The 22,886-nt window shown below is 43.4% G+C and overlaps 1 protein-coding gene across 1 annotated transcript; it reads left to right on the top strand.

Moving 5' to 3' along the window:
• Positions 1 to 704: 704 nt before the first annotated feature.
• LOC139643026 (uncharacterized) lies at positions 705 to 22,871 on the top strand. Its single transcript, XM_071518144.1, has 46 exons — positions 705 to 987; positions 1,391 to 1,629; positions 1,871 to 2,019; positions 2,166 to 2,294; positions 2,416 to 2,589; positions 2,701 to 2,874; positions 2,966 to 3,139; positions 3,308 to 3,463; positions 3,578 to 3,785; positions 3,886 to 4,025; positions 4,133 to 4,283; positions 4,972 to 5,075; positions 5,207 to 5,328; positions 8,025 to 8,222; positions 8,898 to 9,174; positions 9,348 to 9,425; positions 9,832 to 10,978; positions 11,071 to 11,240; positions 11,339 to 11,503; positions 11,616 to 11,874; positions 11,970 to 12,147; positions 12,249 to 12,361; positions 12,470 to 12,488; positions 12,718 to 12,834; positions 13,575 to 13,651; positions 13,865 to 14,025; positions 14,155 to 14,375; positions 14,516 to 14,615; positions 14,764 to 14,852; positions 15,014 to 15,270; positions 15,751 to 15,865; positions 15,961 to 16,158; positions 16,573 to 16,715; positions 16,866 to 17,005; positions 17,942 to 18,039; positions 18,171 to 18,257; positions 18,469 to 18,552; positions 18,638 to 18,697; positions 18,803 to 18,908; positions 19,410 to 19,507; positions 21,174 to 21,213; positions 21,306 to 21,617; positions 21,840 to 22,005; positions 22,116 to 22,246; positions 22,391 to 22,437; positions 22,575 to 22,871. The coding sequence occupies exons 1-46, from the start codon at positions 853 to 855 to the stop codon at positions 22,743 to 22,745; spliced, it is 7,677 nt and encodes a 2,558-aa protein (XP_071374245.1). The 5' UTR covers positions 705 to 852; the 3' UTR covers positions 22,746 to 22,871.
• Positions 22,872 to 22,886: the final 15 nt, after the last annotated feature.

Consider the following 22,886-nt stretch of genomic DNA (forward strand, 5'->3'; position numbering starts at 1 on the left):
AATTTTCTATTTCTGAAAACACAAAACTGGAACCAAAAACCTTTATATTACTTCTTTGACTTTAGAAATAACAGAAGTGTCTGACTGGGTCCCATGATGAGTGTGAAAACCTTGCAACAACTGTAGCTAAGTACACACTTCAGGTGAAAATACACAAACATGCCAAGTAGTGCTTTTCCCATAAGCTAAAAAGCTGACTGAGCTCAAAATGATGAAGATGATGACAGTGATAATGTACATTGAGCATCTAAAGATGATGTTTATGAAGAGTTTGAAAGATTTTGGATGCTCTATAGTAGTTATTTCCTATCAGAATTCCAATTCATTCAATGTTAAACATTTGTTTGAGTTTCCAAACAGCATGCATAACTTTGCAGATTAAGTTATAATATAATATAACTATAATCATTTGCTGTAATTGGTCCTAGCCCCCACTGCCATCATCAACACCACCCCCTTTCCGTCTTGAAATTACACCAAAAAAGAACTTAGCACACCACTCATTAGCTGTTAGGTAAGGCTAAATGTGGACATTTTGGAAATTCCCCATGTCCATTCAACCCATGTATTCTGTCAAGACCCAAGTAGGAGGGTTGAGGTTTGTTTCAGGCGGGGGCGAGGTTAAGTGACTAAGACGTTACGTAGCATAAATACAGGTCCACAACTCTGAGGGCACAAAGCAGAACGACAACAAGAGCCACCCGTCAAAACAAAGAGGGAAGCGAACACTGCAGGGGGAACACTGTTGATCTTCTGCTGAGAAGCATTCTTTTTTGTCAAACTGAGCACTTGTTCACTGATAGGCTTTTACTATCACTTATTGTTACGTTTTGCAGCAATCTAGGTCTCACCATGAGATGCTGTGCTTTAGTTCTAGTAGTTTTGGGGATTTACTCGCAGGATGCATGGAGCATTCCCCTCAAATCTACCTTCATCACCTTCCCAGGAGATGTCATCAAAAACATGACTGATACGGAACTGGCAGATGTGAGTAGCAGATGGTTCATTTTGTCATGAAAGATTAGCATTCCCAAAACAGTGTATGAGCTGTGAAGTAAAGATGCTTCAGTAAGAATGGAGCTCTCTATCATAATGTTGATGCGACAAAATCTACTTTTATTTTCAATGCAAGTTATGTGAGTGGAGGCTGGTGCAGGACAAGACTTGGTAACATGCAGGGCAAGTCATGCATCTGGGGTCAGAGGGTATGGCCCGAAAAATGTATGGCTATTAAGTCTACAGTATCCAAGACTAAACAACCTACTCTTTAAGGGGAAAAGTTGAAAATAATTGGGGAATATCATCCACCCTAGCCTCCCTACTACAGCCTTTCCCAGAATGTAATTATCTACCTGTACTGATTTCTGTATTTTGATGTTTTCTCCTCCAGGGCTACCTGAAGAAGTTTGGCTACATTGACACGGTGCACCGCAGTGGCTTTCAGTCCATGGTGTCCACCTCCAAGGCTCTGAAGAGGATGCAGAGGCAGATGGGGCTGGAGGAGACGGGACAGCTGGACAAGCCCACCCTGGACGTCATGAAACGGCCTCGCTGTGGGGTGCCTGATGTGCGCAGCTACCAGACCTTTGAGGGAGACCTCAAATGGGACCATAATGACATCACTTACAGGTGAGTGGACAGAAAGGATTTACCACTACAGACCGTCCATTCCTTAATGTTAGGTTGGATGACAAATAGAGTGCAAATTGTGCTCTGTGTGACAACTGATGGGTGTGATACTATAATGCTTGTGCTATGTAATGCCCACAATCACATCTAGAAGTGTCCAGTGGAGATATGCTGTTGTGTATCTTCTCAGCGATTATCTTTCAAGCGTCTGAATACAGTCTGGTTCCACTCTTCTCCACAGGATCGTGAACTACTCCCCAGACTTGGAAGAGTCTCTGACTGACGATGCCTTTGCCAGAGCCTTCAAGGTGTGGAGCGATGTGACCCCTCTAACCTTCACCCGCCTCTATAACGGGATTGCTGACATCATGGTGTCATTTGGAAAAGCCGGTAGGTGGTTACAGTGTGCCATTTAATACGTTTTATGTCACATATTTGTATGTATGTATTTAGCTTCAGTCTAAAATAATAGGATGCATAAAAATAAATCTTTCTTTATGTGTAATATTGTTGGTGTTTCATTATTGTCTATCCAGACCATGGAGACCCATACCCATTTGATGGTAAGGATGGTCTTCTGGCCCATGCCTATCCGCCTGGTGAGGGGATGCAGGGAGACGCCCACTTTGACGATGATGAATTCTGGACCCTGGGAAAAGGACCAGGTAATCACAGACCTACAGAAGATATAACGCCACCATCAATAATTCATGGGACAATGCTTCCCCCTGGTGTACAGTTTATGAACGACAATTAAACGATGTATAATTTCTGCTGTCCCACTAGTTGTGAAGACTCGCTATGGGAATGCGGAGGGTGCCTTGTGCCAATTCCCCTTCATGTTCGAGGGCAAGTCCTACAGCAGCTGTACCACCGATGGTCGTTCTGACAACTTACCATGGTGTTCCACCACAGCTGACTATGGAAAGGACAAGAAATTTGGCTTCTGCCCCAGTGAACGTAAGATTGACATGTTTTTTTTATCTGGAGGCATCATAGGTCAAAGGTCCCCCAGATGAGGGTGCCTGCTTTTGTGTCATGCTGACAGATTTCTTTTTCTTACCCTGACAGTTCTGTACACATTTGGAGGAAACAGCGATGGAGCTGAGTGCGTCTTCCCCTTTGTGTTTCTGGGGGAGACATATGACAGCTGCACCACAGAGGGCCGCAGTGACGGCTACCGCTGGTGCTCCACCACAGCCAACTTTGACACAGACAAGAAATATGGATTCTGTCCCAGTCGAGGTGAGTGACAGGAAGCGCAATCCATGATGAATCACTGCTCAGCGCTGCCACAGTGGCTTGTTTCCTTATTGTTATGTCTGCGTTTGGACAGACACTGCTGTAATTGGTGGAAATGCTGAGGGAGAGCCATGCCACTTCCCATTTGTGTTCCTGGGTAAGACGTATGACTCCTGCACTAGTGAGGGACGAGGAGATGGCAAACTGTGGTGCAGTACTACTGACGACTATGATGAAGACAAGAAATGGGGCTTCTGTCCTGACAAGGGTGAGTAACATGAAAAAGACAGAGAAAGTAGAGTCAGTGGAAATGCTATAGATTTGCATTTATTCTCATCATTCAATAATAAGGAAAAAGACAGAAAGTAGAGTCGGTGGAAATGCTATAGATTTGCATTTATTCTCATCATTCAATAACAATCCTCGTGTCTCCCAGGTTACAGTCTGTTCCTGGTGGCGGCCCATGAGTTTGGACATGCCCTGGGCCTGGATCACTCCAACATCAGAGAGGCCCTCATGTTCCCCATGTACAGCTATGTAGAGAAGTTCTCCTTGAATGAAGATGATGTCGAAGGCATTCAGTATCTCTATGGTACATCATGACACATTTTCGCACGTGCTTACATTTTTACAGTGTAATCCGGACATTAAAATCACATCCAATTATATTCAATAGGTTCTAATTTCAGCAATTTGTTTTCTTCAGGACGCAAAACAGGCCCTGATCCCACTCCTCCTCAGCCCGCCACCACCGCCTCCCCAGACATTACTGATGATCCTGAAACTACGGCTCCAACAGAACCCACTTCCTCTCCCACCACACACCCTGTGGATCCATCCAAAGACGCCTGCCAGGTGCCCAAGTTTGACACCATCACTGTGATTGACGGAGAACTGCACTTCTTCCAGGACGGGTAAGCAGCTCAGTCTTTTCTTTGCGACAGATTGAAAAAACACACAACATGAATGCAAATTGTCAGTGTCGTTGTGCTAATTCGTTTGCCGATCCAACAGACATTACTGGAAGATGTCCAGCAAGCAAAACGGAGGGCTCAAGGGTCCGTTTTCTATGTCTGAGAGGTGGCCAGCACTGCCGGCTGTCATCGACACCGCCTTCGAGGACCTTCTGACCAAGAAACTGTACTTCTTCTCAGGTAACGCAGCTTTACACAATGTATATTTGGAATAGAACCATTAACACAGATAGCCAACAGCGCCAATAATCTTCACATAATTGATTTTTCTTGCATTTCCCCCACAGGGACTCGATTCTGGGTGTACACAGGACAGAGCCTTCTGGGTCCCCGCAGCATAGAGAAGCTTGGCCTGCCCAGCAGTGTTCAGAAGGTGGAGGGAGCGCTGCAGAGAGGGAAGGGAAAAGTCCTGCTGTTCAGTGGGGAGAACTACTGGAGGTGAGTTAGACTTAGACCTACAATCAGTGGTGGAAAGAGGACTAGAGTGTCCTACTCAATTAGAAGTATTGTTGCTCTGCTGATATTTTACTTAAGTAGAAGTTAAAGTACTGCGGTAAAAATCTACTTAAGTGAAAGTAAAAAGTAGGCCTAGCTCATTTAAAATGTGTTCAGAGTAAAAGTTACCGAGTTACTTTTTAGAAAACAAAAAGTTGTTGGATGTGATCTTTTCCATGCAGTTCATAAAGGAAGAAATTACAGAGTTCACACTCGATTCTTTTCATTGGAGAATTTGAAAATTACACAATAAAGTTCACAAAGTAAAGCCAGGTTACTCTTCTCTTCTACTCAATTACAGTAACATGAGTAAATGTAATTAGTTACTTCCACCCTTGCCTACAATAAATTTATTTGTGCAAACCTGCAGCAGTTAGAGAAGTAGACTCATCACTGGAAGGTAGGCAATTCAAATTCCCAACTGAGACTGAACTGAGAAAACTGAGAAAATTTGGATCGGGGAGAAACACTATCCATTCCCCCCTCAACTAGCACTGTGTTTTTGTGTTCAGCTGTGTAGCCCTCCTTCCCCCTAGAGCATTACAGAGAACATTATCAAAATGTGTGATGAACTAGAGGGCTCTTTTTTGTCATTATTTGCCATTAAATTCGCTAATATGTGTTTAAACAGGCTTGACGTGAAGGCCCAGAAAATCGACAGAGGATACCCCCGATACACAGATTTGGTCTTTGGCGGCGTCCCCAATGATGCTCATGATGTATTCCAGTACAAAGGTAAACATCTCTATCATTTTCAAATATTTATTCACCATACCCGCAAGAAACAACTACCAAATTACAGTATATGTTTGTAACAATCCTCATCATTTGGTCTATTGTTTCTAATTTTAATATTTCAACTTTAGGTCACATCTACTTCTGCCGGGATCGCTTCTACTGGCGCATGAACTCCCGCAGACAGGTGGACCGCGTTGGCTATGTGAAGTACGACATCCTCAAGTGTTCAGACTCCTCAAGCACTCGCTACTGAGAGGCAGATCAACAGATCCTCGTGGGCTGGAAAACCACTGTAATGTGGGGGCGCCCATTTCTCTCTCCTGTGTAGGGGACAAGGAGAATGTGATGCAATGTTTGTGTATAGCACCTGTTGTATGATTTGTGTGTGCTTTCTAGGATGTGAATTATTGGCCACCATTAATGTAGGCCTATTCTAAAACATACAGCAATGGCCTACAAACAACTCAATGGTTCACTTCAGGAAAGAGAAGTGTGACATCTGGCACTGCCTCGCCCTCAGTCTGATTATCTGTGAACAGATAGGTTATTGTGGCCTAAATGTTTAGACCCATAACCACAGCCCAAATAGTCTTAATAGCAGTATCTGCATCAGATCAGATACCATGTTTGCAAAGAAACAATTTCTCTATGTCTGACAGGCTCAGACATTAACAGTATTTAATTAGTCTGGTATTTATAGCAGTATCTAATATTATTTTTGTGTTCAAAAGCTTGTTTGTTTTGTATAATTCTATGTGTGTGTATTTCTGAAAATGGCTTAATTAAGGCCAATTACTTGCACTGGATGGCATTGCATGTCTCCTTCACTGAAATTATTTATAAAAATGATGTTTTGTATTAAAGTTAAACTTTAAATCCAATAAAATTCTGTGAGAACTGCCGACTCTAGTAACCTCTCTTATATTCACACGCTTCACAAGCTGACACACAATAGGACTACTGTTTGCTATCATGGTTTAAATTGTTTTAGACACGCATGCAACATGCTTTCCTCCACAACTCAACATTTGGACCCACGTTCCCACAAAAGACGATAGATACATAGCTGTAAGCTGTAGGATATGATCATGGATGTATTGGATGATACACAAACAACCATTTTGATACTACTCTGGATATCACTCCAGCTGCATATTACTCCGCAACAAATTGCGTAATACGCCTTCCTCTACAAACAATAGTCCACCAATTGTCTATAAACACATATTTACTGAATAACTTAAACAAACCATGACGCCCAAAATATAATAAAACACACATAGTTTAAATATGTGTGTATACTAAATATTTAGCTAGAGTACAAGTCACTTTTCAACAAAAATGATAAATAAGATCCGGTTGGACGAACAGGAAGCAAGGAGATACTCATGGCGCCCGACTAGAATGAAGCAACAATTATCGCTTACAAATCTATATTCTATTTAGCGTGTCTACAGCGAGGGATACACTTCAACACGCAAATACACGGTAAGAAAAAACAGCGGCGATTGTTGTGCCAGAGTCAGAAAACGTTTTAATTTTCTTCAGGGACAGCATTTGGGCGGTCTGTGGTAGCTGAGGCCCTCGAGGTCCCCAGTAGAGCTTTCAGAATGCCTGAGTGTAAAAGCGGTTGGTGGAAAATGGCGACGCGGAGCAGGCAGGACGAAGGGCAGCTAGGCCCGTTTAAAGTGCCTAACTAGCGCAGTGAAGGGTATATGTCGTCGGAGGCTGAACACCGACTACTTCGGCTTGTTTACACTGATGCGTTGTGGAAACTTTGATAGCCTCTCCATTCGACATACTTACCCTATACAAAACTCCTAATATAACATTATCTATTGCGGAACATTTGTCTTTGTTTTGCAACCTCATCATACACGATACGCTTACAACGTAGCTAGCTGACGTTAGCTGACCTGTTTAGCAAAGCTAGCTCCCACTGAGCTACGCGAGTTAGCGTGAATGCAAGGTCTGCTGTCATTGTGGAAATAAAACCGAAACCCAAACATGAACTGTGTGCCCCTCGGATAGTGCCACTAAAAACACATAATAGCTACTTGTCACGGCACAAACATTGCATAGTTCTTTCGAAATAAACACTGCTTGCTTCCTGTAAGTGTATCTCGTCTTGATTAAGAACTTGTGATAATGCAAGAGTTATGTGGCAAAGCCTATGGCTTAAAGGGAAATATAACTCAATTAGCCAATTACAACATTTCCATTCCAGTTACCTAGTTCGGTACATGAAAGGCATTAACGGCAATGTCCTAGAAACCAGACCACTGAAACTCTTGGATGTGATGTGTGCTGCTACATGGACAGTTGGTGGCAGATTGGCAGATGGGCAGCATGTAGTGTGTAACTTAAATGACCTTTAAGCATTCTATCACGAACTAGAAAATATACCGTGTTCCCTATCAAAGCGTCCTGGATGTTATTAGTTACCTTTCCCATCATCTCAAACTCATGGAGCTGTACATCCATACCAAAATCACAGTTTAGGAAGTGGGAAAAACTTATTTATTGTTTCTGACCAAGTCTTAAATTTGATTAGCTAAATTTAAGGCCTAAAAGTCATTCAGTATTGTTAAATACACATATTTTAAGTCTTCAATGTAGGTATTGTGGAAATCTTGTGGTTTTTTTGCTGTGCTGTATTTCGAGTGCAAGTCCAGCTCAGTCGTGCAGACCCTTTCTCTAAGGCAACAGTTCTTTTACATTTAAAAATGTCTAAAAAGTCTTAAAACTTGATGACTTGATAAACTTGCAAGCAGCCTGTCTATGGTAAACCACAATTGATGCTCACAAATGAAGAAAGAGACGTCTTAGGACATACAAGTAATGAGGAAATTATTGCAATAATGCAGAATATTATGCTTTTAGGTTGACTTGCACTCAAAATTTTGAGGTTGACTGTGTTTTACGTGTATGCTGTCTATTCTATAGCTAGTCATGGATTCGGAGGAGATTGAGGTGGAGAGCAGCAGTGATGCGGGCCCCTCAGGGATGGAGGAGCCCTCTGAAAGCGGCATGGGCATGGAGTCATCAGAGGCCATGTCTGCTGACAGCAGTGATGCTGCCGCCTCACATGCACAGGCTCCAGAGTCAGACTGCCATGTGGGACAGAGCTCAGAGGGTCTCGTGGTAAGTTTTTCTCCTACGTGTGTAGGAGAAAACGACAATACACTAAAGTCTATCACATTACAGCAACAACTGATATAGCAGTTAGTCATACAGAAGTTTGTTGATATCACCAGTGATGGAAAGAGTGCTAAAGTACTTTGCTGATATCTTACTTAAGTAAAAGTACTGGTGTAAAAATGTACTCAGAGTAAAAGTTACTGAGTTACTTTTTAGAAAAGAGAATGTTGTTGCACATGATCTTTCTCATGCAATCCTAAAAGGATGAGAGGACAGAGTTCAAACTAGATTGTTTTAGTTGGAATATTTGGAAATTACAAAATAAATCACAAAAAATTACAAAGTAATGCCAGACTACTCTTCTCTTCTTTGCTGACTGACCGTTTATTGCGAATGGCTCCATAATTTGTGAATTTATGTTGGTCCAGTTTCTGTTACTTATGGAGAGCCACAAAATTTGCACTCTGTATAGGATGTGATTTAAAATGTAGTACATAGTGCTTCAAGTACAATACTTCAGTGAAAACATACTTAAGTAAAAGTAAAATTACTGACTCAAGTACATGTACACAACAAAGCTACTCAATTACAGTAACGTGAGTAAATGTAATTCAGTTACTTCCATCCTAGGATATCCTTAAAGTTTGTAAAACTCTTTTGTCCTTTCCTTCCCCCCAGGTGTTCATCCCAGAGACCAGCTCCAGTACAGACGTCAGAGTTTCATCGGTCCACCTCCCAGACTCCTCCTCGGTGGCCCAGTCCACCAGTGTGTCCAGCGTCTCCACAGTGACTCAGTCGGTGCTGGTGTCCGAGTCGGCCCAAGTGCTGGTCCACTCAAGTGCCGTGTCTGAAGGAGCCATGATGGTGTCTGACTCAACCGCCTCTACCTCCTCAGACCTGGGCTCTGCCATAGACAAGATCATCGAGTCCACCATCGGCCCGGACATCATGAATGGTACAGGAGAAGAGAGAGAGCTGAGAAGTGCAGTGTTGCATGGATATTCCACTTTTACTCTATTGTAATATACTGCAGAGCTTTAAGCTTCTGTCATATTGATTAGTTTGCCATAGAGTAGCAGCTGAGTATTTAGAGTAGACATCTGATCCTCTCTACTGTCTGTCCTTTAGGTTGCATAGCTGTTACCAGTGCAGAAGATGGGGGTGCAGAAACAACCCAGTATCTGATATTACAAGGACCGGATGATGGTAAGCTTCCTTGTGGTTGCTGCACGCTGATTGTTTCTTCAATCCATTTCTTTTATCATAGATATGATGGCCTTTGAAAATCTTTCTAAAGTTAATGACTTTGAGAAAATTAGCACCATGTTTCGAAAATCAGTGGAAGACTTTGAAATTGTTTGAATTTACAGCCAAGTATTGCATCCAAAATCATTATTTGGCATTCAGTTGCAATGAACATTATATGAAACAGAAGGCTCTAGATTACAGCTTTAAAATGATGATTCAGCTCCCTGTAGGGGCCTTGATATTGACCAAACAAGGATTTGAAAGTCATTTAAAAGCTGCTGAAGTTGATAACACACAAGTAAGTATGGGAACCCTTTTTTAATTAATTGTGTATTACCCAGCTATATGTTTTTGTCTGCTGTAGGTGCTCCTATGGTAGCCCAGATGTCATCTTCAGCCCTGTCCAGTCGTATAGCCATTGAAGCTCTTGGAGAAGGCCCTACATCCACCTGTCTGGACCAGGGAGACCTGCAAAGTAGCCTGGACCCCGACCAACCCGACGATCAGCCGGGACACTCGGGTTACCCAGAGGACAGCAGCAGTCAGCCCGACCAGCCCCAGCACTCCCACCCCTCCCAGTACATGGACTGCAGTGCAGACGGTCCAGACCAGACGGGGGAGTCCTCGTCTTCCTACGTGGAGTGTTCTGGAGAGGAGCCCGACCAGACGCGCTCCCAGTCCGGCTTCCCTGACTACAGTGGGGACAACAGTGACCAGGACCTGCCTGGATATGTGGAGTGCAGTGGGGCCGACTCAAACCCCACCAGCCGAGGTCACTATGTGGTGGAGTGCAGTGCCGGGTACCTCGAGTGTGCAGTGGACGATGGAGAGCAGCCGCATCATTCACGCAGCTACATCGACAGTAGCGCAGACCACCGTTCCCTGACAAGTCGGCAGTATGGGGCTGTGTATGGTGGGGAGTGTGTGGCGGCTGCAGACTCTGAACAGCCGGGTTGTTCTCAGTACCAGGCTAGGGACGATGATGAAGATGATGATGAGCAGAACCAGGACCCAGACCAGCCGCAGCACTCCCAGCAGCAGCCGCAGCACTCCTGTTACATGGAGAGCAGCAACGGCCCCGAGGCGTCTCTCTATGCCGATGAAAGCTCCTCGTCAGACCATCCTCTGGCGGACACAGCAGGTTCAGCTGGGCTGCCTGAGGCCTTGGAGTGCAGCGAGAGCCAGTCTGGGCCCTACATCAGCAGCAGTGGGACGTACACCTCCAATCCAGAGCCTGAGCTGGCCCCACACTGCTCTCCCAGCCAAGAGGAGCCCCAGGGGTCCCAGGGGCCTCAGGATGAGGCTGAGCTGGTGGGGGAGTCGGAGATGTCAACGGTGGCAGAAGGCTGTGGAGACCGACCACCTAACCTGGCTGAATTGGAAGAGATGATGGAGGTAGTGATTGTACAGCAGTTCAAGTGCAAGATGTGTCCATACAAGAGTGCCTCTAAAGACACGCTCATTAACCACATGAGAGATAGACACTTCAAACCCGCAGGTAAGGTACTACGGTGGATTATCAGAGTGACATATCATTTCGCCAGTGTAAGCAGTCTGCTTATTGTTTGTTTTACAATGTTGGGTGTTTAGGGGATTCTCAGAGGAAGCGTGGGCGCGGACGGCCCCCTAAAAGCGAGACGCTGGCCCGTCGCCAGACAGAGCTGAAGGCAGCAGAGGAGAGGAAGGCCGCAAAGGTGAAGGCCGAAGAGCCCCATCAAGCAGAGGAGGACGACGACGATGTTGTGGATGCTGGGGCTATTGATGACCCAGAAGGTCAGTGGAGGATTCAGTCAAAACAAACAAACTTTTCATAAACATTCATATACTATATCCTCTCTTCACATATTGCTCTCTCTTCTGCTTATTCCCAGAGGACAGTGACTATAACCCAGCAGATGAGGATTGCAGGGGAAGACCACCAGCCATTCTGAGGAAACCCCCTCCTCCCATCTCCTCCTCCTCTCAGGGGCGTCCTCGCCGCAAGGTTGGCCGCCCCAGGAAATACAGCCTCATGGAGGAAGGCTACAGCAGCAAAGGTTGGTTTAGACTGAGCAAAACAATAGCCAGTCTGGCACTTAACCGTAACTGTAAAATTGCTGGTATTTGCATCTTTATAAAGCCTTCTTTTTTCATATTTGTTTGTTACAGAGGCAGAGAGTGCTGCTAAGAAGCCCAGGGTGAGTGTGGAAGCCAGTGTATCTGAGGAGGCAAGCTCTTCTGGGTTAGGCAACGGTCCTGCTTCCTTGCCCAATGGAGACACCGCTGAGGCAGCAATAACCCAATCAGACTCTGAAAACAAAGACCCTTCATCAAATACAGCGCCAGAGGAGGAGTTCTTCCCAAGGAAACGAGGCCGACCCTCCAAGCGGTTCCTTCGCAAGAAGTATAAGAAGTATATAAATCGCAAGTAAGGATCCAGTTATTCAACACAATTGCGTTATAAATATTATCTAATAGCTTTCACAACAAGCTCATCGCTGCCTCCTGTTCATTATCCTCCAGTCGATACTATAAATCCATCAAACCGCTCCTGAGGCCTCACAACTGCTGGATCTGTGGCTCGCGCTTCCTCTCTCAAGAAGACTTGCGCTTCCATGTGGACTCCCATGAGGGAAACGACCCAGAGCTTTTCAAGTGCCTCCAGTGCAACTACCGCTGCAAACGCTGGTCCTCACTCAAGGTCAGTTACAGCAAAACAGGTCCCGACATTCAGATTACCTCCATTTACTTACACTCACATGTTTCTGCAGTGTCTTAAACGTCTTGGGTGATGTATTGCAGGAGCACATGTTCAATCACGAGGGCACCAAGCCATTCAAGTGTGAGGAGTGTGATTACAGCAGTGTCTACAGGAAGGATGTCATCCGCCACTCAGCAGTCCACAACAAAGAGAAGTAAGTGCCTCGAGCAACATGTACACCAGCTGACTCCTAATACAGAATATGTTGTGCCTTACAAGTCTTAAGATATTGTTACTAATTATTTTTTTCTCCATCCCCCAGGAAAAGAAAAACAGAGTTGGTAAGATTTACAGCCTTTCCATATTTTGATTGCCATTTCATACTATAGTCTCAAAATTATCAAAAAGTGCAAAAAAAATTTCACCTGAACACGCATGTAAAGTAGTGAGTTATTTATCTTTCATGCTGTAACAGAAGCACTGCAGTCCATTAATTTCTGTTTGGGTTGGCTGCCGCTCTCCTCTGGGTAAATGGAGTAGTCAGCTAGCCTTTCATTCTGTCTCTTGCAGGCACCCAAGGTCTCCCAGTTCCCTTGCCCCGTCTGCCACAGGGTTTACCCCATGCAGAAGAGACTGACCCAGCACATGAAGACCCACAGTGCAGAGAAACCACACATGTGTGATAAGGTCAGATGACAAAGCTTATACAAATCAGGAGCACTTCTTTAAATGTGAGAGGACAAAATGTATAGAGGCCATTCACAGAATGGTTACTGACAGTTATGAGGTACATGCTGGAGGAATTGGAGGAGTGACAACAAAAGGAGAGATTGTAATGTTATCACTTGTTTCTCCCTGATAAAAACAAAACAAAGAGAGTGCCTAGTTTCTGTGGGGATAGGGTGCTCAAATTATACAATAGAGGGGGGTGTCAGGGAGGAAGAGGCGATAATGTTACAGTCTCAAATTTTTTCTGTCACTCTTCCAGTATAGTGTCATGGTCATTGAAACAACTGTAATAACATGTCAGGCCCATATTGTGCACTTTTGCACTGTAATATCAGCTCTAGTGTACAGAAAGATTGGTTTCTTTGACAACATCCTTGTGAAAATCAGTAGTTATAATGATATTTGGGGCTACTTTCTTTGACCTCTGTAAGATGCTTGTGTTATTTCCTCTTCCTGGGTCTTTGGATGCATAATTTACCAGTCTACCAGAAGGGCTTTCTTAAATGTCTTGGGTAACTGAGCCATTGAACTACCAAACTGGACCAAATGAATGCATGAAGCAGATAATTGAGTCTGTGTTTTATGATTAAATTACTGTACAGGACTGAATGCACAACTTATTCTCATGGGTGGCTCTAGTTTGTTGTTCCATTCCTATCTCCTTATCTCTTGTTGCTGCTGCTTTTCTGTCTTCACAGTGCGGCAAATCCTTCAAGAAGCGCTACACATTCAAAATGCACCTACTGACCCACATCCAAAGTCTTGGAGACAGCAAGTCAGTATTCAAAGCGTTCCTTCTCCACCTCTTTTAGAAAGGTTGTCATGTACCATTATCAGTACAGTCAAACCAGCTTTAATGTCCACATTCCAAAAATTGAATGTTAGAAATGTAGAGTAGAATATGCATCAATGAGTCAATGTTGGTCATTCAGTTTGGTGTTAGAATTCTATTGTCATAAGGAATCACTCCCGAATGCGCATGTGCCAGGTTCAAATGTGAGTTCTGCGACTACACCTGTGACAACAAGAAGCTGCTGCTCAACCATCAGCTGTCCCATACCAACGACAGGCCCTTCAAGTGTGACTACTGTAAATACTCCACTTCCAAGGAGGAGTTCCTGGTCTCCCATCTGGCCATCAAGCACACTGGTCAGTGTGCTAGAATGGCTTTCATTAAGTTTATTTAAATTGATCACAATTTCATGTTCACCTCATGATCGTTAATATTCTAATATCTCACAAAACTGACACTGTGTTATATGCTTGTGTCCGCCACAGGGGAGAAGCCCTTCTCCTGTGATATGTGCCACTTCATGACCAAGCACAGGAAGAACCTGCGTCTGCATGTGCAGTGTCGCCACCCGGAGGCCTTTGAGGAGTGGAGCGTGGCACACCCCGAGGAGCCGGTCAGGAGGCACCGCAGACCCTTCTTCACCCTGCAGCAGATAGAGGAGCTCAAACAGCAACACGATGACACACAGGACCTGCAGAACACCATTGTGAGTCTATCAGAGGATTATGTGTTAGAGTAATACAGTCTGTGTTATTTATCTCAAGGCTGATCAAGATTAAGACCAGTTACACTTATGTGTTATAGTTTGTGGTGTTGGGAAACTATGTTTTTGCACTTGTGCATTAGGTTGCAGTGGATCCTGTGACACTACAAGCCATGCACGGTATGGAGAATGCTGCTGTCTCCCAGGATGCTTTAGGAAACACCACCATTATCTACGAACAAGGTCAGTGACGCCTCCACAAAAGACATTCTGGGGCGGCTGTGGCTCAGGAGGTAGAGCAGGTCATCCACTAATCAGAGGGTCGGTGGTTTGATCCCCGGCTCCTCCAGTCCACATGTTGAAGTGTCCTCTTTCTCCATGTCCTCCTCAGCTGAATCTACTGACCTGTCAGCCCAGAATGCTCTTGACCTGCTATTGAATATGAGCAACGCCCGGGAATTGGTTGGAAACTCCTTACAGGTAGGTGCAATTGCTCCTCAAAAACTTCTGCTCTACCTACAAAGCGGCCAGGGGCAGCACTTATTTTCACTGCTCCACATTGACTTTAATGTGGAAAAAAAGGTGCTTGCAGTTTGAATAAAAGCTAAATAGTCTGAACATGGCCTAAGTGTTCTCCTCAGGTGGCAGTGCTGAAGTCAGACGGCAAGGCTCTGGAGGGCGGCACGTGGAGTGGGGTGACCTCAGCACCGGGCCAGTCCCAAAAGGTGGTGACCTTCCACGTGTCTGAGAACGGCGAGACGGTGGTCCAGGAGGCCTACGAGGCGGCCACCTCTGAAGCAGGAGAGCTCACCCAGATCGCCATTGAGGCCTACGAGGGAGGAGGGGACTTCAGTGTGGTGGAGCAGGCCGCTGAAGAGATCCACGGCCCGGGGTACAGGTAACACAGTCTGATCCCCATCCAGTTAGGACAGTATGGAAGATACATTTGTGGAAGAGTTCTAGCACTTTAAAGAGATGCGTAATAAGAGGTGACCAACTTCTTCTAGAAGACAACAAGTTATTATTTTGCCAAGGCCACTTGGTCAGTGTTATCTGTGAGATTTGGGCATTTGCACATTCCAGGCTCACAGTTCTGTGAGAAACACACAAGATATTACTTTTAGAGTTTAATCGTATAATGGTGAAGCAGATTCAGTATTCTTGAGTTTTAGGCACTTAAGTTATAAATATGGGTCAAAGGTTACATATCAAGTGAGCATACAGGAATGTTGCTTAGTATAGGTACTTTTCCATTTCTTCCTCAACATTTGGAATGAAAAACACAGTGATGTGACTAGTATCAGCTTTCTGACCACCAGTTTTTCACAGTTGTGACGTCTCAACAGTCTCCAATGTCTTATCATTGTTGTGTTTGCAGCAATGGTGAGAGCAGCCCTTCCCAGGCTGTTGAAGTGTCTGGATCAGAGAGCCTGAAAAGTGACAAGTACTACCTTACCTCGGCACTGGCGGATGGTGTTTTACAGCAGGTGGAGGTAACTGTGGGAGTTCATATGTTTTTAAGAGTTGGCATGTAAAGGTCTCTCTCCAGTATCTCTCCCCTCTGACTGTGTTGTTTGTCTACTTTCAGCTGAGCAGTGAAGCTCCAGCCTCTCCCTCGGTGGTGAGCTCCCCGGGTCTCGGCTCCAAAAGGTTCTCCTGCCGCATCTGCATGGAGTCTTTCCACGGCCGCTCCGACATGGAGAACCACAAGAGGGCGCACGTGGACCCCAACACCTTCAAGTGTCCTGACTGTGACTTCACTGCTACCTCCTGGCCCGACGTCAAGGTGAGTCTCTCTAATACTCTCCAGCAGCGTCCCACTCAAACACACATCCAGCATTTGATTAGCATCACTCTCTGTAACCACACAAGTCTAACAAGCCCTAATGCATTTGTTGATGAGTGTAAAAAATTAACTAATGAACTTTGATTTTATGTTTTTTGTTTTGTTTTTAAAGGGCTTTTCAGGGGAAATTTTATTTTAACTATGAAATAATAGATTTGCCTTGCATATTAGCAAATAAACACACAATTGGTACCATTAATATTTGTTTCACTGTAAATCCTAATTTCCCACTGCTGGAAACTCACAGAAAACCTTACAATATTGCTTGTTTTTGTTTTTTTGATGCAGGTGTTTGGTTTTGACCCGAACACACTGTTCATTTCTGACCCTGATTGTTATCCCATTTTGTTTTAGACCCACATGGGGCTACATTCCTACCTACGCCCTCACAAGTGTCCCAGCTGCAGTTTTGCCTCCAAAAACAAGAAAGACCTGCGTCGACACATGATGACCCACACCAATGAGAAACCCTTTTCTTGCAAGCTGTGTGGACAAAGGTGGGACTGAATGTCATTTGCATTACCACAAGCCTTAAAATTCATTACTAAACTTCACAAGCCCTTATGCAAAATCTACATTAGACCACAAGGTGGCTATGAATAGCCATCAATGATACTATGCTGATGGTTTTCCATCCACTATCTAAGGTTTAATCGTAACGGCCATCTGAAGTTCCACATGGAGCGACTCCACAACCAGGATCAACCCACCCGCAAGAGCCGTGCCGCCGCCTCCCAGCAGACCATCATAGTCAACAATGATGAGGAGGCCCTGGCCACGCTGCAGTGTAAGGAGCATAGTCACAACACAACAAGTAACCACAAACATAAAATAATGCTTTCAGTTTCTGTTTATCCAACTAAAATTACTTAAAAATCCAAATCAATCTGGAGATAATTAATCAGGATAATTTGGGCTGCAGGAAAAGAGTAGAGAATGTATTAAAATCTCATATGTACGTCACTTTGGATAAAAGCGTCGGCCAAATGGGAAATTGTAAATAAAGTACAGCAAATTGGTGTGTGTATGACTTGTTGAGGCAAAGAAGAAATGAGTGCACAATATTTATGATAGGAAAATCATACTAAAATATGAAATATTTTCCATATCTATAAATATATGTAAATATATGTAGATGTAATACAATATCAATATACAATATCATACAAATACAATATCAATATGCAGTATGTAACAATGAGGGATATGCGAATCTAAAGAAAGTGGATATGTGAATTGACAGCAATATACATGATGCAAATGCAAATGTGCATCGTATAGACAAACACCTTGTCAATATATTCACTTACAGATGCAGCTAACGTGCAGAATGTGCTGATTTGAATATATAGATTACTAGCTGTCCTCTTTCCAATACTCCAGATGGAGTTACTGTATGTACAGGATGGGGTGGGAGATGTTGTTTAAGATAGAGCCCGCCTTCTTAACCAGTTTATTTATCCTGTCTGCATCTGCAGCCTTGTTGCTGTCTACTCCCCACACCGCTGCAAAGAACAGTCCACTGGCCTCCACTCATCGGTAGAATATGTTGAGTAGTCTACGCTTTGAAACCTGAGACCAGTGGACAGTCTGAGGCAGCGTGGGGGCCGTGATGCAGTTGGTCACATTGTCACCAGTAGTTTGAGCATACTACCACTTATGCTCAGCAGAAACATTGCTATTTGAACTTAATGTGAGTGTGTTCTTTCTGTGTGCCTAACAGCCCTGCAGGCTCGCCAGGCGGTGATCTCTCCAGAGCGGCTTCAGGCCCTCGGACAGGAGCACATCATTGTCGCCCAAGAACAGGCACTATCAGACCAGGTACCAGCTTGCACAGCATATTGGACATACTTGTAAACTAATTTCCTTATCTAAAACCAGTTTGGCATATATAGCCATTGTGCATTTTGTTTCATATCCAAATGCATTAATTTGAGCATTGGTTTTATCAGGAGGAGGGCACATACATCCAGCAGATAACCACCATAGATGGACAGACAGTTCAGCACCTGATGACGGGGGACAACCAGGTGACTGAGGTACAGGTCGTTTTGTAGATGGTACCACTTCACTGTTGAATTTACATAGGACATTTAGGGCAGCTTGGTGCCAAATTGAGTAGGGAGACAATCCTTCAGCTGGAAGGTTGGGGTTCAAAGAGTTCTTGAGTAAGTAAAAAATAAAAACACAAAGTCCTCCTTATTCTTCAATCGTCATCTCAACCTATTTGTGACATTTGTCCTCTCCCAGGTCCAGTATATCATCTCGCAGGACGGGGTACCTCACTTACTCCCTCAGGAGTATGTGGTGTTAGCAGATGGCAACCACATACAGGCAAGTATAAGAAGCCACCTTACCTGATAGAGATGTGTATTTGAAGGTGACAATGCCTCGTTTTAACTGCTCTTCTGTCCCCCAGATGCCAGATGGACAGATCATCCAGTACGAGCATGACGGGGCCTTTCTGCAGGAGCAGCAGGTGAGGCAGCTAACATAAAGCACTCTACAGTTACAGAGTGAACTGTGCAGAACTGTTTTGCAAAAGGCTGACTGCTTTGCTGCTCTGTGTCATTCTTGTATCCAGATTGCTGTCAGCCATGACGGTCAGATCCAGTACTTACCCATCAGCTCAGAACAGCAGATAGTGAATCCTGAAGATCTGGAGGCGGCTGCACACTCTGCTGTCACAGGTTGGCTCTATTGATGGACTGATTATGTCCAATGAACTGATTTGAATTGATCCATTTATATATTAACCACCTAGCTGATGATTTTATCCATAATGCTGTTGTCTTTTTTTTTTTATCTCTTTGCTATGTAACTGTAACTCTTTGCTGTGTACCTTCAGTTTTTATTTTTGCACTACATGTTTCATTCCTTGCACTTGTCCACTTGTTGTGAAGCACTTTGTAACTTTGGTTTTGAAAAGTGCTATATAGATAAAGTTTATTATATATTATTATATAATGACTTGCTATGAGTGCAACAATGGAATAGGTATAAAATTTCTAGATCATCATAGTAAGCAACCCATAGTAAGAAGTGTCAAGAGCCACAGGGTCCTGACAATTGATGTAACAAATCAAATTAAGTGGATAATAGCTTTTGTAAAGAACAACCACTGCGCTGGTGTAGAAAATCTAGCTTCCCCCTTAGTTGACTGACATGATCCGATCTTTGCCTTCTTCCAGCAGTAGCGGACGCAGCCATGGCACAGGCCCAGACGGTCTATACTGAGGCTACACCTGAACAGCTGGAGCAGCTGCAGCAGCAGGGCATCCACTACGATGTCATTACCTTCACCGACGAATAGACGGCTCACTGATCCTGTCCACTTTTGGCTGCCGGGGTCCAAACCTGTGCACAGCAGGACCAATCGGACCCTACGAACCACTATGAGCGATCTCAGCTTTTGCATTCAGCTACCTTGGCTGTGAACTAAAGGATAATCTCCTGCACGGTATCATCCGTTTTGGGGTGGTTGCACTGTTTAAAGAGATCAACAGCTTTTTGTAAATTTAGAATATTGCACCCATTGCTTCTAATTTAATCATAGGGGCTGTGCATTTAAGAGTTAAGTTAAACAAGGTTGGTCTATTATGTAATTATATTTAAACTGATTGGTGATCATGTGCCTCAACTGCTTTGATTTGCAAGACAATGTTATCAAAGAAGATGAGAAGATTGGCTTAAATCATGTTTTCGAAAATATACTGAGCTTTCAAATGGACATTTAGTTTTCAAATGGAGTGAAATGTGAAGGGAGTGTTTATTTTTTATCTGTAAAAAGATATGTTTATTGTCAGAATGCCACAACATTGTGTTAACTGAATATTAATTGAGTAATTTGTACATAACTTTTGCAGTTGTCTTCTGTTCCATGATGGAGGATGTGTTTGATTTGGTGAATGAGAAATGTTTAATAAGCTAAAAGCTGACACCAAATAAATCGCTATTACTTTGTCTATATTCTTTTTTTGTCTGTATTCTTTTATGTGTCCCTAAATATGATAGGATTCTTTGATTGATTGCCATGATATTGTAGATATATGTGGTGGTAAATGCCCACATTTTAATCAATTAGGTCTGGGGCTGTGGATGCACAGCCCCAGACCAAGAGCCCCTGACCCTGCCTGGAACATAGAGCATGCTGGGACAGTGGAGTACTCCACACTGGCAATCAACCAGTGAATTAAAATGCAATTTCAAATGAAGTTCCTGAATAAATTTGAATGCATGGCCCATTTCATTTCATACACCACAGTGCTTTAACATAGCATAATACATTTTAAAATATTGTCATAAATGCCCACATTTGAATGAATTACATTTTGTTGTCAGAAGTTTCTGCCCATTTTATAATGAGATTGAATAGAATTTTCTTGAAACTGGTGACAATATCTTCAAGTCAAGTTTATTAATAGAGCACATTTAAAACAACCAGCGTTGACCAAAGTGCTGTACAAGTATTGAAGAAGGAGAAAAAATAATAGTAATAAAAAGCAACAGTGATCCCTTGTGCAAAAATGTCACTTATTTCAAGAAAACTAAAAACATGTTAATTGCTTTTTGAATGATACTGTTTGAATGATCATACCCCACTGATGAAATGCTAATCGTTTTAAGAAAAGCAATATTTTTTTAAATGACAATATGATTAAATCATGTGTCAACATTTTTTGCCAAAAAACAATATACCTGCAATTTGGATACAGTTACCTCACACATGCAGTGTCAGACAAACTGCAAAAGACGTTGAAAATGAACTCTTACATCAGAACTGTTCCACAACAATTCTCAAAGGACTAGTCAGCTGTAACATGTCTCTCTGCAGCCCTCCAGCTGATGAACCCACAACTTCCCCTTTCTTTCTTGGCTAGGAGGGGCCATATACCTTTTGAAAAGAATGCAAAACTCTAATGGCATAATAGTGCTGAGCCTCAGTGAGTATTTGATTGAAGATGAAGTTTCCCTTTGTCTTGCTTCTTCTATTAGGTACGGTGGGAAAACTTTGTGGCAAGTTTTACCATTTTCTGTGTTTGCCAGTGCCTGGATTGAAATGTTGATGAGAAATGTTTGTTTTCCAGATGTCCCTCATTCGAAAGGACAGCAGAAGATTGAGGAGTCTGAACAAATTTTGCTTAGACTTGAATTCCCTTCATTCTACAACAGTTACAACAAGTCCTGTTGTAGACTCTATCCAGGGGAATGTTACAAGGTGGTAGACAGTAAGGGGTTTACCTGCGACCTTCTGAAAGGTAGAGTTACGAAAGTTGAAAAAGATGGCTGGATTGAATTCAAAATAGTAAATGCACAGTTACGGGATACAGGCTATTACAGATGTATTGTGCTGGGAACCCAAAACCACATCTACAGTGACTTCTATGTCGAAGTGTCTGGTAAGCAATCATATAATGCCTACTAATGTAATGTTTTAATTGTGTATTATACAATATAATAGCCTCTATGTAAAATGATGCTACTGCAAAACTGCATTACAATAGTTAATTGTTTACTTGCACAATCATATTTTAGTTTAGGGTTTTTTCCTTAGGTTGTAAAGGAGCAATTCTAATGTAATTCTAGACAGGAAACTTGCATGATATTCCTGCACTTTGCAGAAGCTTCAGGTCACCACAGCCTTCCTCAGCCTCCACTGACAACAACCATCAAACCCCTCAACACCTCTGAGGCGCTCCCTACTGGTCCTACTAGCCCTAGTGGCCTTACTGGCCCTACTGACCCTACTGGGCCCAGTCTGGCCAAGGACCACAGCGACAGTCCCAGGTATGCACTCTGTAAATTACTCCTTTTCTGTTGCTCACCGGCCAAACAGTGCTTTCTAATTGAGGAAATATAATTGTTAACCTAAATGCAGTGTTCTGTCTCTTTGCCAGAGTTCCCTGGAGCTTTGGCCTGCCACTGACTGCCATTGTGTCCATTGCAATTATGATTATCATCAGTTCGGTGATTGGTGTTGTTTGCTGCAGAGTCAAGACAAAAAGTAAGCAGTCACACAGATTTAAAAGTTTCCTTAAACTTTATGCTCAAATAGATATTTAGAGATATTTCATGATTTTTTTTAGTTTAATTTAGCATGACTGGCACATGCTGTACTATTTTTTGAATGGTCAAAAATAACTGATGTAATATTGTTTTTCTTTGTCCATAGACCAATTTGGAGAAACTCTAGATGACTCATCGAAGCAGAAGGCCCCAGTAAGTGCTAATCTAGGACATAAAGCCTCTGTGACTCAGTGTCACTTGTTTTTTAAGGAGACTGAGTGGCAGACTTGTGTTTTTACTTCAGACTTCCTCTATACGGATGTGACTTGACACGGTCTTGTCTCCCCCAGGAAACGAGTGCCATAGTCTACACCACAGTGGACTTTACACCTCACCAGAAACCCACAGAGCTGTATGCTAACCTGTGGATGCACAGCCCCAGACCAAGAGCCCCTGACCCTGCCTGGAGCATAGAACATGCTGGGACAGTGGAGTACTCCACACTGGCAATCAACCAGTGAATTAAAATGCAATTTCAAATGAAGTTCCTGAATAAATTTGAATGCATGGCCCATTTCATTTCATACACCACAGTGCTTTAACATAGCATAACAAATTTTAAAATATTGTCATAAATGCCCACATTTGAATGAATTACAGTT

Source organism: Centroberyx affinis, unplaced genomic scaffold (genome assembly GCF_046629955.1).
Source record: "Centroberyx affinis isolate AG114_WGS23_722 - 3 ecotype Tasmania unplaced genomic scaffold, CSIRO-AGI_Caff_v1 ptg000555l_1, whole genome shotgun sequence".
In the NCBI taxonomy this organism is placed as follows: Eukaryota; Metazoa; Chordata; class Actinopteri; order Beryciformes; family Berycidae; genus Centroberyx; species Centroberyx affinis.

Excerpts from the sequence above, each read along its gene's own strand:
- LOC139643026 (XM_071518144.1), top strand. The coding sequence starts at position 853 with ATGAGATGCTGTGCTTTAGTTCTAGTAGTTTTGGGGATTTACTCGCAG. Across the intron at positions 12,148-12,248 it reads AACGCTGGTCCTCACTCAAG|GAGCACATGTTCAATCACGA; the intron begins GTCAGTTACAGC and ends GATGTATTGCAG. Across the intron at positions 14,616-14,763 it reads CACCATTATCTACGAACAAG|CTGAATCTACTGACCTGTCA; the intron begins GTCAGTGACGCC and ends TGTCCTCCTCAG.